The 18,837-nt window shown below is 37.5% G+C and overlaps 1 protein-coding gene across 12 annotated transcripts in view; it reads left to right on the forward strand.

Moving 5' to 3' along the window:
- BCAR3 (BCAR3 adaptor protein, NSP family member) overlaps positions 1-18,837 on the forward strand; it is a 97,541-nt gene that overhangs the window by 51,578 nt on the left and 27,126 nt on the right. For 11 of the 12 annotated variants that reach the window (XM_086901889.1, XM_086901888.1, XM_086901890.1 and 8 more), the window contains one exon: positions 10,630-10,669. In XM_086901889.1, coding sequence (XP_086758015.1) covers positions 10,630-10,669 — 40 coding nt within the window. Of the gene's footprint in view, positions 1-10,629; positions 10,670-17,973; positions 18,148-18,837 lie in introns of those variants that run through there. The other variant, XM_023932052.2, reaches the window with a different exon arrangement.

An 18,837-nucleotide genomic window follows, 5' to 3' on the forward strand; every position in this document is an offset into this window, starting at 1 on the left:
GAACGGAGACTTTTGCAAATGTCCCAAAGCAAAACTAGATTCCAGTTTTGATACCGTGCTCTCTGTTTCATGAGGCAGTGTGATGGCAAGAGAGCAGAGCATTTGTTTCTTCAACTGTCAGCTGAAGGGTCTAGTGTTTTCTGCTCCTAAACTCATCACTGCCACATTCACCACTAAATGATGTCCTCAGGTGCCATATCCAAACATCTTTTGAACGCTTTCAGGGATGGTAACTCCATCACTTCTCTGGACACTCTCTTAAAATGCTTTACTACCCTTTTGGTGGGAAAAAAATCCTGATAAATGTATTCCTAATATTCTAAAGCTCCCTTGGTGCAACTTGAGGCCATCTCCTCTTGTCCTCTCGTGCTGACAGTTGTTGCTTTATTGGTAAGCCAAACCACACACCAGGGAAAGAAAAAGAGAGAGGAGCATGAGGCATATTCTGAAGATTTTTTTCTCCAGTTGAGGTTTGAGTTGAAATTAATACTGTTGCAACATGCAAGAATCACAGAATACTGTGAGAAAGAAATGTATCTTTGATACCTCGCTGGTTCCAAGGTTGTTTTGTAGGGAGAGATGTAATGCAAGTGGTATGATGGGTTCAGCATTGTGTTGTCAGTGAATCAGGCTAATAAAGATGTGATCTTCACAATCGGTTAAAAAGCAGTGAAGGAGAGAAAAGATACTAATTTCTCAGTAGTGGTAATTTCTCTATTGCCTGCAAATAGCCTGTATTCCTGTTGAAATAAACAGGGTGTGTGACAAAATTAAGTGAAATTCAGTTTAATAACAGCTCCAGTGTGAAATTGTTAAGAGATCAGAAATAGGATTTAGATTTCTACAAAGTTGATGCTGTTGGTGGGCAAGATGCTTTGAAAGAATTTAATGTCAATTTTAGGATGGACAATCTAGCGCAGCGATAAAATCAAAGCTAGACACAAAGTTCTTAGAAATAAGTTTATTAATTTTTTGTGCAGTTTGTAGAGTTACATGCCTTTTTTAAAGCTCTTAGTGTTTCAAAAGCCTTAGTGTCCACTTAAGACTTTTTGGAAAAGTTACTTAACTGCTAAAAATACATGTATGATAAATTCAGTATTTGAAAGAAAGAAAATATAGTTAATTTTGCCTTTGCCCTGTATGTGTAGTATGGGATTCTGCAGAATAGAGCTTTGGATATTCTGGGAGATACTGTGTGGTGGCACATTTGCATTTATTCACTATCTTCCCTCTGCTGAGCCTACCCCTAGGAAGTGTTGAAGCACACCATCTGCCAGAAATGATCGCTCTAAGTTTTCATGCTAATTAAAGCCTTAAAACAAAGTTGACATTAATTTACGCTGGCTGCTTCACATTATACAGGATGTTTGTGAGTAGCTGCTGGTTTAATTTCTGTTTAGTATCTCTCATTGCAGTAGCCATTTCATATGCTTGGACTTGCAAAGGCAATTTTTTGTTCAAATTCCATTCTTACTCTATAAAGACATTTGAAAAATTGAGTCACTGATAAACAGTAGAGTTGTATTGTTCAAATTGGCTTGGAATCAAAATACTTTGTGCATTTCTCTAAATAATGTATGCTGGGTGCTTTGTTTTATCACTATTCATGAGAGGTTCTGACCTACCAGCTGGTCAGAATTTGATTTTCTTTTTTCTCTGTTTTTGAAGCTTTAGTTTTAACTGTGTATGAATTTGAAATGTAGAGTAGTAACTACAGAACTATAATTTTAATCTTTTCTTCTTTGCTTCTGTGTTAATTTTTTATTCTCAAGCCCAGTAAATTCCTGGCTATGCTATAAGTCCTGATTGTGATTATACTTAAAACACTACTTTTTTCATTGATGTGGCTACAAACAATACATTTTTGTAGGTAGACAAGGCATAGCAGCTTTTTTTTTTTACACTGCCGAGGTCTCAGGTGTGAACTGTCCATATACAGTAGTTTTTTGACATGGTTTCAAGCAAGTTAGAAAAATTCAATCTGGAAGGTGTGGGGAGCCATGGAAGAAAATATTTTTAATTGCTTGATTCTTTCATTAAGGAAATGGGCAGACCAGTTAACTCTTAATGTCTTCAAGGACTCATTGAACCTTATTGCAAAAGGTCAAAATTTGATCTTTTGATAGCCTGTAAACTAAAGTGTATTTTATAGACTGGCCCTAATTATCTACACAGAGGAGCAAAGAATACACTTATTTTCTGTAGTTCTGAAAGTATGGTGTGTGTGACTACATATTCAGTTAGACTTCAGTCTCTTGTTTCGAGTACTGGTCAGCAGACTTCTTTTTCCTCTTGTTTTTCTATGTCAGCTGTTTCAGATAAAGAGCTCTCATCTAGCACTGGACTTTGTACTGCTGTAGCAGAGAGTAGAGTAAATTAGTTTATCTGCTTGTTTAGGATGTTCTCTTCTGAATTTCTGATCTTCAAGGCTCTGCATGTTTGGCTGGATGATCCTCACATACTTGTCTCATATAACTGTCCAGGAAAAAATAAAAACATGTTCAATTTTAACCTTGACTAATACCACTGGCATTTACAAGGTAACTCCATCAGCTAAGCAAGCTCACTGTTCTCTTCGGTGCTTGCCCTTGTCCTTGCAGGGCAGAACATTTGGAAGTTGGCAAGGTGCTAGTCTTGAAGTATAAAGCTATTAATGACTGAATTCTGGGTTCCCAAAACTTTTCCTGTTCTCTTACTGGTATTACCACAATAGATCAGACCTGCTGAAGTCCTTGAATTGACAGTTGAATTACGAAGGAAAAGAGTTGGCAAGGCTGTACTTGGTGAGGAGAACACTATTCAGGGATTTTCTTTATCCTTGTAAGAATTTGCAGCCTGTTTTGCTTCTCCAGATGCTGCAAATTCTGCTCTTCTTTGGATTTGGAGAATGGGGTGGATCAGGTATTTAGACAGCATTTTTTTTTTTTCTGACTAGTGATTTTGAAAACATGATTTGTTGGATAATTTTAATTTAAATTTTTGCTACTTTTTTATATTCATACTGTGTATATTAATGATTAAGTGCACTTCAAAAATTAAAAATAATTTTTAATATATCAAGTAAAATAAGTATTTTATATGTTTCCAGTGGGGAGTAAAGTGAGTAATACTGTGGGGTTTTTTTGGTTTATAAAATGCAGTGTAGTTCTTCAAGTATGGAAATATTTGCAGGATTACCAGGAAGAAGACCAATACCATGGTGCCCTTTTAAATTTTAGGATTAGGTGGGGAGGAAGTTTTATAAATGCATAAAATTTTGAAAGTGAAAATAGTTACGGTTTTGGTGTAATGCCTGAAACTACTTCTTAGTATGAGTTTTGTTTTTAAAAAACCTGAACCAAACTGTTCATGTGGTTGTATTTCTTAATTAAAAGTAACACAAGTGTGTTGAATCTGGGGTTAGTGAAATTGACTTCTTCCATGCACAGCTTTTTCAAATGGAAGAATTCCTTAGATGTTGCCAATACTTCATGTTTTTTGTCACAGATTTTCCCACTCTTTCTCTTGATATATCCTGTTCACTTGTGTACCTGCACACCTCTGCTGTCTCAGAGGTGAAGCAGAGCTACCCACTAAAGCCGGTAGTTGTTTGTGGTAGAAGGAATGCTGTGTTGGATAAGCAGAGAATAGCCAATGTTACCTGCTTATGTTCAGTATCAAATCCTCTTATCCTTTAACTCTCAGGGTTTTTTGTTTTGCCTTGTCTATCTTTTCTTTTTAGCCCCTGTCCATTGTTGGGTTCAGTTTCTTCTGTTGTGAAGTTCTGCTTCACCCCTTTGTTCCCATTTAATGCTCACATCCTCTTTCTTTGCTTGGTGGACGTAGACCTGCAGAACCAATGCTTCACTTCTTGATTTTTATGGGGATTTTGGAAATCTTCCCACGTGGAATCTTCAGAGAGGGAAATGAGGAAAACATGACAAAATGTCTCAAGAAGAGAGACCATCTCTCTAGTATTAGAGAGGAATTAACCACAGTCCTTCAGCTTCTGAGCAGAGGAACTGAAGTTACTTATGGGATGAACACAGTTGTATTATTGTTTGAAATTAAATGTGGGATCATGACCTTGTTGTTAATGTACAACTTGCTAGGTAAACTCGAGCCCAAATCCCTCAAAGCCCCTAGGAAAATTAGTCAGTGTTATTTTTCAAAAACTTCCTGAAAAGTTCAGCTTTTTCTGACTGTTTCTTCTTTGAGCAGAGGGCACTGTATGTATAGTGGGAAGTTTCTTGAATTACTCCTTCCATCACACCCAAAGACCCTTCCCTGGCTCTGCTGTTTTCTGGTCTCTTTCATAAGTGTTATGGAGTCCTCTATTCAGTTGTACCAATGCTAAATTGCTTCCTTATCCTGCCTCCTGTTCACAGGCGAGCATTTGTTTTCCTTTCTGTCCCTTTTATGCTCTAAATAGTAGTTAAATGTTAGGTAGGGGAGTATATTCCTAATGCATACTTGTGATATCCAGTGCAGAGAGGCATCTGATGTGACAAGCTTTTTAAAGTGGCCTAAGGGAATAGACAGGGAGGACAATACTTCCACTGTCATCTTCAGTATTAAAGCCATGTATTACCATTCCTATGCTTCAGTCCAGATATACATTCCTGAAAGACTTATTAGCCAGGTGAAAAACATACTTTGTGAGTAAATTGTACCTAGAATTAGATGCATTTCAGATTAATTAATGGAGATTGTGATTCTACTAAACATTTGTCAATGTGTTTTTTTAATATGAGTATTTATTTTGTAAGGTTATATTGATTTTGAACACTTAGAATTTTGTGGCAGTGGATTCAGGATAACTGTGCAGCAACTAAAGCACTCACTGTTAAGAGCTGCCAGCTGAAGATACAAGTCAACAGGCAACAGGACATATATAAACAGGGAATGTACTAAGAGTGCCTGTTTTGGATAAGCAAGAGTCTTGCTGCCCAACCACTATTTTGATAGAATAGGTCTTGGGATAGAAGATTTAAGAAGGGCTTTGAGGGACAGTTTTGGCTTTGGTAGGCCTAAATGTTAAGGAAAATAGAGGAAAAAGAATGGAGGTGCCTGGTCTGAGATTTTGAACAAGTTGTGGAGACTGGTACTGTGTGTGGTGCAGAAAAAGAAATTCTTCTGGAAAAAATAGAAAAAAATTGTGTTGGCTTTTCTGCTGCAATAGGTAAACTGGAGCAAGCTGGAGGCATGAAGGTTGAAGTGGTAAAAGTAAATTGCTGAAACATTATCACTGCTGGGGCATTCTGAACAAATAGAAGTTGAGAGTTTATTTAATTCAAGGAAAAGTACATTGCAACTCTTCTTGAGTTTTAATTACCGGAGTCCCTGCTGTTCTTGTGTGCACTGCAGGTCATCACACAGTTAGTCATAGCAGTTAGCACTTCTTTCCACTGGTGTTTGAATGAGTCATGTCCATGGTGCTGTGCAGCTGTAGGCAGAAGGGTGGAATGCCCTTAGGAATGTAGCAGAAGTGTGTGTGTGAAGCAGAAGCTGCTGGGGGGTAAAATCACTGGATCTTTTACTCTAGTTCTCAGTACAAATAAAATCAGTCTGTGTTACATATACTAAAACATGCCATGTCCAGCATGCTCCAACTTGTACCTTCATACTTAAGTAGTGTGTATTTAAAAAATCTACAGAGATGGAGAGATTTCAAAGACGCAAACTGAAGAAGGTATAAGATCCCATCTGGTTGTTTTACAGCAGTTCTGTTAGCAGCCATGCAACAGCTTGGTACATTTTGAGGGTCTCAGGCTCCCTTTGAGCCTCTATTGTCTTTACTCAGATTTGGCATTGGCACCATTGGTGTTGGAACTACTGAGAAGATAGTTCACATGATTTCTCTTTCAATGGTAGAAAGGAGATGCTTTTCAAAACATCCCCAGGAAAGTCACTTTAAAATAGACCAATATATTTTCATACATCAAATACTGGCAATGTGTCCCAATATTTTTCCCACAGGCGCAGTTATAAAAGTGTGAAGTAGCACACAGCTGACTCAGGGCCACTCAGCAGTTTCCACCACTGAAAGAGTGTTTATATGGGAGTTGAATGATAGCAAGGATTTGAGCAACTTGATAATACTGTTGTGTCTGCACTTAAATTTTGTTAAAGTTATCACAACTAATATATAATTGTAGCTGATGGTTCTGTGAGGATGCTAAGGGCCTGGAAAATGCGGATGCTTCATATGGCTTAGTGTGTAAAGGTCTGCACGAATTTTATAGCACCAGTGATGAGAGGAGGTAATGTACAATGTTAGAAACGTGGAAGTTTTCCTAGAATCAAACAGCTAAAGGTTACAGCATCTCTGCCTTAAAGATTTTTTATTGAAGCAGCCCTAGAGGACGATTGGACAAACCTCAGAGTCTGAAAAACAGATGATATCTGAGTTACTGAATAATGGATGCTGGGATTGAATGCCAGGATTTGACTTTTCAATTCCAGCATTGATTGTGAGTGTGTAACAATTTTATCAAATATTTTTGAAGTGACTAGTTACCAGGATATTAAAGTTTCCTTTACCCAATTTTCATGTTTGGTTGCTCATTGTCTTCAAATCCATGCAGGATTTGAAACTGGCAGTATGACAGTATTTAGTTTGTCATACCAGAAGTATGATTCAGGTTGCTTATAGTAGTTTTTTTTTTCCCCTTCGTTTTAGCCAGTGACTGTTCATGGTGACATCTTCAAAAGGGCATTTTTTTTTAAAATCTTTTAACACTCCCCGCATGTTTGACTACTATTTAGAGGTATTGGGAAGTAGAGAACTAACATCCAATAACAGCTGTATTCCGTCCCCTTTTCTCATATCATTCAGCTCTTGTTATATTTCAAAGGGGTCCTCATACAATGGTAATTCCTATTTCCTGAGAAGCTGTGTTGTTTCTCATAGTGGTCAAATGTATCATTATTTGCTCATAGACAGTCAGTGCCAACCAGTATGACACCAAACCCTTCATTCTTGCAACAAATGTTGCTGTGGGGAGAAGAGGGAAGCAAAAGAGCAACTTCACATTTTTTTTCTTGCCTTCATTTTTTTCTGGGGTTGCTGAAGCTCTATGCTTGTTTGCAAGCTCTGTGTATTTTCTTGGCCATATCAGCAAGAAACCCATACATGAAAAAAAAAAGCACATAAGAATCTTGATAAAAATCTTGAAACTGGATTGAGAAGAAATTGAGATAATTTCCAAGGACTGCTAGGGAGAGATTAAATGGTTGTATGTCTGCAAGATCAGCCAACATTGAAAAACGGGTTGTCAGATGTCAGTCTCTAGAGAGAATGTGTTTCTGGCTAGGAAAAGCATCAGAATCATGATGGCTAAGAATGTAGTGCTTTCTTTTAGTGGTCAAATATTACTGGAGTGTTTATGCTTCCACAATTTCCACACAGACCTTGTGCATGTGGGGGAGGCAACAGAGGATTTACACTATACAGGAGAATGGCTTAATTACATGTAACAAGTCAGGTGCTGGTTTTTTGGGGTTTTTTTGTTTTTGTTCTTATGAGTAAAAACATGCTGGAAAGGGATTTTGCCACAAAGTGAGGTGATAGCAAGAGGTGGCAGCAATAGCAATACCCAAAACAGTTGTGGGAGTCTGCTTGCATCCCCCTTTTAAATTCCTGCCTGTGGCAAAATGGATATGAAAAGAACATGAAGCCCATATTGTGTGTCCTAGTGCATACTTAGCACGAGGTCTTCTGAAAACTTCTTTGTTCCAGGGACATCATTCTGTATTAAATATGCTTTTTTTTGGACTGGAAGCAGGCCTTATATGATTATCAGGAAACCAAAATGCGTAATAAAATCCAATCTATGCGCCTCAGTTTACACAGGACTGGATGACTTACGTGCAGACTCCAATACATTAATGTTGTAGGTAAACAGGTGCAAATGAATTCAGCTGTAAAGTCAAGCTTTTTACCAAGACAAACATTAGCATTATTTGAAAGTTAATAAAATCTGATGAATTATAAGAATTTAGTATTAATGAAACAAGCCTTCAGTTAAACTGATTCTGAGAGATGGCAGAACTTGCTGCTATCTTTCATCTGATCTGTTAGTCATTTGAAAGTATTAATATTTTTTCTACTGATCTTCTAATATAGTAAATGAGAATGTGGATTCATCATTTTTTATTAAGATTCTTTGAGAGGGAAAATGGAAAGAAAAAAACATACCATATTTTTCTGAACTTCATGACAATATAGATTTTCTTCACCAGGAGCACATGGCCTAAAGAAACATCACCATTGCTAACAGAGAGCCGAGATTGAGGAGTTAGTTTTATTAGGTTGCCTTCTAGTTATTTGGGCTAACTGCTTAATTTGGTTTTCTGCATGTAATGTGATAGTATTGTGGTGGAATCAAATCACAGGAAAATGCAGTAGTTAATCTTTACTATTAGTTACTACACATCAATAAAAGTTACCATTCCTTGAAAATAGCTTCAAAAAATTTGCATGAATATGAAGGCTTAGATAACAAGGGAAGAGGGGGAGAGCTTGGAGACGGGTATCTGAGACGAATAGTGCTCCAACATAAACATCTTTCTATATGACGCAGGGTGAATTGCAGGATTTTGTTGTATATTTTGTTGTGGGTCAATTTACCAGATAAAATACTACCGTACTTGTGAAGATACTTCTTACACCATCCATTTCTCAAACCCAAACATTTTTAAAGCACTTTTGTCATGTGGATGCTGAAAGGAATGCAGGTCACTTCTCTGCTCTCTTCTGAAGGTCCTGCTTTATATACCTGTAAATAAACTGTTTTGTCTTAAAGCTTTTCTACCTCTTTCATTTTGCTTTGGCTTGATCTGTCCTAAAGATCATTTGCCTTGCGGCAGAAGGTGGGACCAATGGAGTCTGTAGGAAGGCTGGCCTGCAGGAGTGCAGGTTGTAAGTGCGGACCATAACAAGACATGCTCACTGCCAGAGTAAGCAGGTTTGTTCTTTCACAGTGTGTTGCATATGCAGTGCTGGTAGACCCTTTGTCCTGAGAGATTCCACAGGCAAATGAAAAACTAAACTGCAAAGTATTTTAGGAGCATTTGGTACTGGAACAACTTCCCACAGATCATTTGAATGTGAGAAGAATTCAGGCATGTTTAATGACTTTGCTGAACTGATTAAAAATGGGATTTTTTTTCCCAGTCAAATTGCAAAGTGTTGAAAAGAAAAACATCTGTTTAGAAGCTTTATTTTCTTTTTTCCTATGTGCTTCACCCCTGTGTTCTCTGCTATGCTTGTACATGCTTTATGCTCATACAATTATCAAACTGACCTTTCTTTGTATATTGCATAGAAGAAAGTTTCAAATGGTCCAAATTCTATTACCATTGAATTTTCCAGATTTTTATTCTTTTAAACATCAGTTGAGAATGTAATTTGGTCCTTGATAAATACTGAGATAATGTGAAACAGCAACATGTGATACAGCCTGAACAGTTGAGCACCATCATTCTATGGGGAAGGCTCAGTATTCTGATATTCTGGATTAAAAGATGAGTATATTCTGGATTAAAAATTGAGTATAAAATAATAACATAGTTTTAGGTGATATGCAAGTACATTCAAAACAATACAGGGAATCCAGAGACTGTTTTCTGGATTGATTGATTCCAGTGTAACCCAAATTCTGCATTTCTGAAGCTGCTTATTAGGTTTCTAGTGTTACATCTTTCTAAACATACAGCTTCCACCAAAAAGGATCCTGTTTCTAAATTTATAGAGATCTATTGTCCATGTGGAAAACTTGATTGCTGTAACAAGTGCCAACTCCCTCTCAAGTATGCATGGTTTTCATTGTGCTGTTACATGTTTATAGTTGAGGGCAGTACCATGTGTGTCATCCCAGGTTCTGTAGAAAACATCCAGTAATGTACTGAAAACTCTGTTAACCTGATAGTTCTCAAATAAAAACAAATATACAAAATGCTTTGAAATAAAAATAAACATATATTTTATGGAAAGAGTTGTAACAGTGCAAGGCTCTTCAGGCTTCCATGCCCTTTGCCATCTGTCTGTCTAAAAAACCTATGATGAGATTTTTATTTTTAGATTAGGGCAATGACTTGATTATCTGGTGTTCAAATAATTGTGATGCTGAAATTATGATTATTTTGAGAACTTCTGTGTATATATATAAAGTGAATGTAGTACTTTCTATTTCCTGTAAGCAGCGCTCTCCCAGTGCTATCAGAGGCAGTAGCTTAAATGGGAAAACATAAAAGTGAAGAAATAAATTCAAAAGCCATTGGGAGAGCTCTCTTTTAAATTTATTTCAAATATTTTAGGAGGCAAGTAATTATTTCAGCTACCTGTTGAAATGTCAAGATTTTTTTATTTGCTTGAAATGGTACAATCAACTTTATTTCTTAAATTAAGTACTATTGGCTCTACTACCTGTCCTTCTAGAGGAAATCAGTGGTTTATACATTTGTTAAAAATAAGATAGCATAGGCTATCTATCTCAAACACACAACTTTTAACAAGAATTTTAGTGTGACCTAGTAGCATATTGCTCCTATGAATGCATCTCTTCAGTATGAGGTTATATTTGGACTTACCATTTTTTTGTTTGTTTTTTCTTTCTGTCCTTCTCTCCTGGTACCATTTTCTAACAGAGATCAGAATATTCTGGATCCTGCATTGGAATATGTTAAGGTAAGGTACTGTTTCTTACCCTCAGAATATTTTATTTGGTCTATACCCAGCACTGACAGAGCATTTCCAGACATTTGTAGATAAATAGTGCAACTGTCTATCTTTCAGTACAACTAAACTTATATGTCAGACTGTTTCTTAAAGCTTCAGTGAAATACTTGTGGGCATTGTACTTTGGGTGTAGGTTGCATTTTTATATGGGGCTTCTTTACAGTTACATGGTGACTGCTTAAATTCTTGCTTTGGTTAGCAGATTAAAAGAAGCTGTATTTTTTGCTTATAGATTTCTGGAGAAGTAAAGAAACACATCTGAAAATATAATAAAAATGTCAAAATTAGGTTTACAATTCTAGCATATACTTACTAAAATTACAGCTAAAAATTAACTTCTGGTCCAAAACATGGCTGGAAAAGTGTCTGCCAGAGGAGACTCTCAGAGCAGCTGCTGGATTTCTGCTCCAAACAGGTAGTTCAGTGTTGTGAGATCCCTGGCCTCAATCCCAGCCTGAAGTTTGGATATGGTAGAGAAGGTCAAAATCCTTCTCAAGAGCACTGTGGAAGAGGGGATGCCAGAGGCAACTAAGTGGTTGGCATGTTAATTGCTGTATTTAATTTACTGTGTATCTCTAACTGTGCTGTACTGAGTATGCTGTTACATTTTTAATAATGTGACTAAGTAGAAGGCAGAGGTATCATGTGCCAATTCATCAATATGTGTGTCTTGTCTTGTTGCAGCAAGTTCTGAATTATAAATGTGGTTTCTGGTTTTTCTAGTAGAAGCTTGTCTTGGACTCTTGTCAGTAGCAGTGGTGCTAAGCTTAGTTATTAAAACTTTGATGTTGAGGAGGAAAGCCTGGGGAAAAGAAACATATGAGGGAGAGTATAAGGGTTACCAGTCCCTTCTCTTCCCCTTCCTTTTCCAGTTTTTCCTGTCTATATCCCTACCTTTAGTGAACTGCAAGTTTGGATCCTAGTTCAGTGGTGTTAAAACAGGCACTCTAGACAAGACATCTCAAACTACAACTTTGAAAAATATGAAGAAATTGCTTTCTAATAAATATAACTCCCCAAATATTTTTTGTGTGTCAAAGTCTGCGTTGCTAATAAAACTGATTCCAGAAATGTGTTCTTGCACAGAAATCAATCAATCATAAATAAAAGAGGTCTCTCGCCAGTATTTTGTTTATCAGTTAACTCTAACTGTAAAAGTTGTGAGTGAATTCATACCAACAGGATCTTGGACTCCCTTTGTTGGCTTCAGTTTGAGCAAGTATGTGTTCACTGTCTTCTGTAACTTTTTATATTAATGTTGATAAATTTTCCAGATCCTCAAATACATTATGGTGGCAGGTATAAACTGCCAAACGCTAACTTTCTCAAGCTGAAAAAATAGATTTCTGCAGCATGTTTAATACCACCATTGCCATTTGCACAAGTCTCTTTGGTATATAACGGGTACGTAGTTTGAGCTAGCAGGAAGGCTTTGACAGATGTTGCTTAAGTGATTAAAAAATACCTTAAAATGAAAAAGAGATAGTAAGAGAAGAGGGAAAAAGCAACAAGAGCACTTTTGGGAATCATATTTTGCTGATTCAGGATATGCAAGTTCTGAGTAGTACTTTTATATTTCTAGTGCACAGGAAAATAGAGTTAATATTGTTTCTCAACAGAGAAGTGTTGATTTACTGACTGAAAACACATATAAACTTGATTATGAATCATGTGTGAGGTATCACTCACACATAAGACTCACACTGGAACTAATTGTACATTGTAATTGTAAAAAGTCTTGATACTGATTCTTGTTTCTCTCATATTGCTATTCAGGCTGTAAAGAGAAGAGAGACTTTGGATTAATTTGCCTTGAAAGAATTGTGTTATCTTGAAGTAATACGTGGCACAAACTTAAGTTGTGTTAGGGCAGTTTGGCTGCTGGCAGTTCTACCCAGGAGTTAACAGCCCAAACAATTTGTACTGTGTCAGGGCCCGGAGGGAACCAATTGTTCTCAGATGTCCTGGCCAGCCACACGTCACCCGTGCCCCCTGGGTGAGGGCTGCATCAGGCTGCACCTTCAGACCCTGCCTCAGTTGCTCAGAAGGTGTTTCTGCCCCTAGTCCTGCTTCCAAGTGCTGTGTGGGAAGCCCAGGACAGACTTTATACCTGGCCTGTTACCTCTCTTGTCTGAGGCTCTCTGGAATGTGATAGGACCTGTTGATCTCATCATCCTGCTCACCTTGGTTGGGTCTGGGTGCTGTGGGACTGTGTCCTGTTGTGAGTACATCACCCACCTTGTGCTCTCGGCTCGCTGTCCCGCAGGGAGCAGCCCCAGTCCTGTTGTCCCTGACATGCTGATTGGTTGGAGGTAGCTATTTTGATGGATTCAAATAGGTGCTATTCTCGTAACTGATGCACTTCATCAGTCTGCACAGTCATACCTACTCTCCTTTAAGACAAGATAGGTTTAAAAAGCAGTTTTACAAAAAGACCTGGGCACAGAGCAGTGTGCTGGTTCACTGTGCTGGTTTTAGCTGTGTGCTGCCTAACAGTGAGAAGAACATCATCATGTCTCTTGTGGCTGTAGTAACTACAAGCAGATAGACTGATGGTAAACTTTGAAGCTGAGTGTAGCACTTTGCTTTTCAACAAGCCTTTCCTTGCTAAAATCTGATGACTTAAAGTAATATAAATAAATCCTTGTGTTCAGAAATACTCTGAATAGAGGAAATGCAAAATAAATTGGTGTTTTCTGCTGTTTTATTCTGTTCAAGATACAAGGCAGAAAATACTGATTACAGAATTTTTTTGAGAATGTTCTGTATAGATGAACTGTGATTTCTAATTATTTAAATTACATTGCTCACAAGTTGCAGTTCACTACATCTTGAATATTGATGCATTAGTTCAATTAGTATATAAAGAGCTAATTATACAAAAGCAAGTTGTACGGGAGAAAAAAATGTACTGATTTGTTGGAAGCCTGAGTATACTGAAGTGTCCATATGGCTTCAACTCTTCCTTTGTATTCACAGTGCTGCTGAAACCATGGTCACAGTTAAATGGCTCTTTCAAAAAAACCTTTTATGGTAGAAGTGAAAACAGGCCAGACTGCTTTGAGTCAGGCTGCTACCCAAGTCATGAAAGAGATTGAGGGACACAATAGCACGTTGTACATTCTGTGAGATTTTTACAAGTTTTATGAACCAAATAATAGATCCATTGGTAGCCTCTGCAGGTTCTTCCCACACCCTTAGTCTGCCCATCCACAGAATAGATTCCTGCAGCAAGGGAGAAACAATCAAGTGCTGGCAGATTAGAGTGTGTCAGAGAACTTTTTGTGAGTCATTTTGATCAAATTCATGTGAACTAAAGATAGCTTTTGGTCCCATTCCTATTCACTATAAATACTTTAGGATTTTTTTATAGACATCCGTGCTGTAATCATTGAATCTGTATCAGGGTGAAAAGAAAAAAAAAGTTTTCTCTTTTCAGGTTAACTTTTGAAGCATTTCCTGTGGAAATAGTGCTTAATAATTATAAAAATACATATCAGCAGTGACTTAATAAATATTACTGTGGCCTGAAATTTTGGAGTTGTATTTTATTCCAATAGTGGAAAGATTTCAAAATTTATGACTGTCACTCAGCATAGTCATGAGGGAAGTTTATATTTAGATTCAGACTTGAAAAAACTGTTTCTTGTTTAAGGAAGTTACAGCTGCAGAAAAAGAGTTTCTTGTGAAGTTCTACTGAAGGATTTTTGTTTCTCTCAGCCCCACACTGTTAATTTTTCTCCCTATTTTGACTCTTCTTTGATTTTGTTAGAAAGAAAAGTGTCATAGAAATTGCTGTCATTCATCATGGACTTGGTTTGTGCGACTGAAAATAAAATTCTGATGACATTCCAGTGTGTTGATCATTATCTATAGCTTTGCAAGATAGGACAATATTTTGTGGGTTTAATTCAACTTTAGGGAACTTAATTCAGGTTATGAGATTTATTGATGCAGTTTGTATAGTTAATTGCACAAATTCGTAATGTTGTGGTTGCCAATCCAGTATATAGGTATGGGTGTTTTGACTCTCACCATTCTACTGGCTGAAGATATTATGGTAAGAGGGTGATCAATAGCAAAGTTTATATGTGTGTATGTAAGTTTTGGAGAATTTAGAAAAAAATCTGTGTCAGTGTGACAAGTTTGGGAAACAATTTTTCCTGATGACAGTGAAATTTCCTTGCGAGCTGCCTTTTTTAGACATATTAGAGAAATCCCCACCTCGCTGGAAAACTTGCCAAGTCCAGTGTATTCCAGTTCATGCTGTGTATCACACTCCTGCAGAGACTTGCCTGTTGAGATGCGAGCTGGGGCTTGTGAGTAGAAAGGTTGTTGGGTTTCTGCGTTGTCTGACAGCATTAAGTAGCAGAGCTGGGAGGAATGCCTGACACTAAGGCACCACATGATCAGGAAGTTCTCTTTGAATCTGTAGGGTGGTTTAAGGACTTCTTTTCCACACATTTTGCAACTGCAGCAAGAACAACAGTATCACAGAAGGTGCAGTTATCAGATGTAATGTGCTTTTCTGAGGAGAGGAGCAGTATGCCCGTGTGGCCAGCTTGGACTTTATACATCTCTGTCACTACGGATTTCTCATCCATCTCAAAGATCATCAGTGATGTCAGTAAGGCTAGAGACAGAGACATTTCCTCTTATGTTTCTCTGCTTAGCAGCAACAGAAGCTTCACAAACATCATTCCACAGCAGTTGCCTCTTTTATGTAAGCTGTGAAATTGAGACATTTTTTGTTAGAGCCTATCTAATATTAAATGCACATAATTTTTGGTCTCAATGAAACCTTCGGTTTGATTCTCGATGGATGGTTGCTGGTTGTGCACTGCCCTCTGCTGGAAAAGAAACGCTTGACTTGATATTTTTAATCGAGTCACGGTTATTCAAATCACGTTTCTTAATAATTTTTTGTAATTCTCATAGGAGCCTGACTGTTGGAAGTTGGTTGCTTTTTCTCAAGAGGCACAGAAGGGGGAGGAGATTTTTCCCCTCCTCCCTGTCATTAAGTTATAGAAGTAGGTCCTTGAGAGGGAACTTGAGAATTTTCTTTTGTCAGGGTGTCCCTAAGATTGTTAGAAAAAACGTTCTGATTTCTCCAAAACTTCCAACAAAAGAGATTCCTTATGATCCCAAAACAATCTGCTCCACCTCCCCAACTAGATTAGTCAAATGATCTTTTAATTGTTATTGTGGGAAAAGTTTTCCTAAATTGTGATATTTTGCATGTAGAGGGGTTTTTGTTGGCGGGGATTTTTTGGTTGGTTTCGTCCCTCTGTCTTCTATTCATAACCTATATTTGATTTTCTAGTGGAATAAGTTTCTGCTGTTGCAATAAGTTGGACAAAGCATCTTGTCTTTTAGTCCTGTTCTGGTGAGAGTAAAATTTCCGGTAGTAGAAATTTTTTTTTCAGCCTTATACTAGGCTTATTTCTTATAATGTCTGCCTTTTCTCTACTTAAAAAGGTCAACAATTTCTTTAAATATGTTTGATGATTGTTCCTAAAAGTTTTCATCAGCCCAGGAAAAAATAAAAAAATACTGAAGGAGTTACATATATTGGTGAAATTCAGCAGTTCTCAAATATTTAATTTCCCTGAAATGATGGTGAGAATCTTGCCTTGCTCATTTGGAGTTAAAGAAAATTTATCTTACTTGATATAATGCAGTTATTCATAATTGGTGGTGGAATGTAACACACAAGTTTCAGTATTTTCTCATGTTGAATTTCATTTGACCAACAGGCTGGTCTCTCAAAATAAGGTTGAGTCAGCAGCTCTGTAGTGTATTGGCTGCAAAGTGATGAATAAAGTGTAAGCTGGTGTTTGCAGTAAATTATGCATGAAGTATGATTCTACAGCTCTGTAAGGCAATGCATTTTCAGTCTACTGTCCTAGTTCATGCTTCCCTAGAATATTTCCTTAGCCTGTTCCTGTTAGGAGCTATTTACTCTTTCCCAGCCCCCAGTTCCTGGCTGGCCTGGTTAACTGAGTTTTTCTGTAGTTGGTTGGGTTTGTGGGTTCTTTTGGTTGGTTGAGGGTTTGGGGTCATGTGGGTTAGGGGTGAGGGGAGTTAGCGTACTGTGAGGAGGAATATTTTTTTCTTTGTGAATGATAATCCTTATGTAAATTGAGTCAAGTGGATAGTGGTTTTCTGATTATTCTGGCCTTCATTATGAAGTCTTTTAGGAGTGCCTTCCCCTTTCCTGATGCTGAAATGGAGTTTAGGGTATTTTGCTTATGGGAGCATCTTCTGTAATGCTGAGGGTGCTTTAGTAAATATAAAATGCTGATAATTCTTAGAGCAGCAAGCATCCTCTCTTTGCATGTTAATGGTTAATCTTACATGTTATCCTACCACGGGTTTGACCCAGTTAATGTTTGTATTCTGTTTCTGTTATTACTCATTAACTCTCAAGTAATGTCTGGTCTAGAGTCCTCAAAACCCACTACATGCACTGATTTTTGAGTTGACTATAAAATTGCTTTGCTCGAATTTCCTTAGAAATTGCACCAATAGTAATACTAGTGGCAGTAGCTGCTTAGTTGATCTTTACAATACCTTTGTTAGAGGATCAGTAACTACTGTCAGGTCTTACTTACAAATGAGAAACATAAGCTGGAAAGGTCTGAATCTGAAATACGGCATAGAAGTCCTGGGGTAAAAAAAACAGGGTATTATTTTATCTTTGGTGATCTTGTGAAACTTGGATTTAAACAATGGCCTGTTTTCTCCAAAATACTAATCCCAGTGGCTCTCAAATGCTGACACTTCCCACAGAATGGTTTGGGTTGGCAGGGACCTCCAAAGATACCTAGTTACAATCCCCTACCTTGTGCAGGGGCACTTTTCATTAGACCAGGTTTTTCAGGGCCCCATCCAACCTGGCCTTTTGATAATACACCCAAGTCAAAATGTCAGAGAAAGCAAACATGGGTACATGGTGATGTGCATTTACTTTTCAAAGAAAGAGGGGGGAAAAAATGGGGGCTGTTTTTTAGTTTTCATAGTTTTGAAGATGGACTAATAGCAAAAGCTGTCAGGGGCATGAAAATATTTTTATTTAACTCTATGCAACAACTTACTGTTGATCTTTCACTGTATATAAGCTCATGAGCCACAAGGGGGAGTGAGTATATAATGTGTGGAGAGCAGATGATGATAATTTTTTTTTAAGCATTTTGGGTCCTCTTGCTGATAAAGCCTAGAAAGGTAAAGCTCCTAATCTCTCAGATTTACAGATTTTTGTGTTTACAGATAATAATTAGAATAAGACTGGTACATTGTGAGTGTCTGTCTTGCTTCTTTTTGGAGACACACTGAGATACAGTTTAGCCTGCAGAGAGGGCAGCAGAAGAGCATTGGGACATTTCAGTTGGGATGTCATCTACAGATGTGTGCTGTCAAAGGAGCAGGTTGGTCTGATATTTTTGTATGTTGGCTATTTATAGAAAATAAGCATCTACACAAATAATGGAGCATAATGTTACATTGGCTATCTAGAATACCAATGGTCATTTGCCTCCATGTCCTCAAATCCTTTTGTTAGTAAAATGTTGAAAGATTTGAAAAGGCAAGCTCTGACAGAACCAAGTGACTTGTAAATTTTCTTTTTAAGTGCTGCAAATCCAAAATACACATCCTTTGCAGGGAAGTATTTTAGGATATTCATGAGTTTCATCAGATAATTAGCTGGTATTTTAAACACGGCTGTTTACCCTGGAGAGGTAACACATTTTTTCATCTTTCCATTATATTTAGAATTGGTATAAATCTCACACAAACAAGCCCTTTATTCTGACAGGATTGGGGAGACTTTCAAAAACAGAAGTCTAAAGTTAACAATTGTCTTAATGCCTTGTTTTTATACACAAGACAACTCTGGTATGCTGACCAGCAAAGCTAGTTAGACTAATGACAGCTACGTCAGCAGGAAAGAGGAGATTTTATCACCCATAAACTGTGAACTAATTCTGGAAAAAAAGGAAATTCTTGCCTTTTCATAATTCCCCCCCCCCACCCCCCAATCCAAGGAACAAATTGAAAGAAAAATAGGTGGGACATTACAAAATTATTTCATGTTTTTACATGGATTGGCAGACAGT

The sequence above is a fragment of the Cyanistes caeruleus genome, chromosome 9 (genome assembly GCF_971803275.1).
Source record: "Cyanistes caeruleus chromosome 9, bCyaCae1.hap1.1, whole genome shotgun sequence".
In the NCBI taxonomy this organism is placed as follows: domain Eukaryota; kingdom Metazoa; phylum Chordata; class Aves; order Passeriformes; family Paridae; genus Cyanistes; species Cyanistes caeruleus.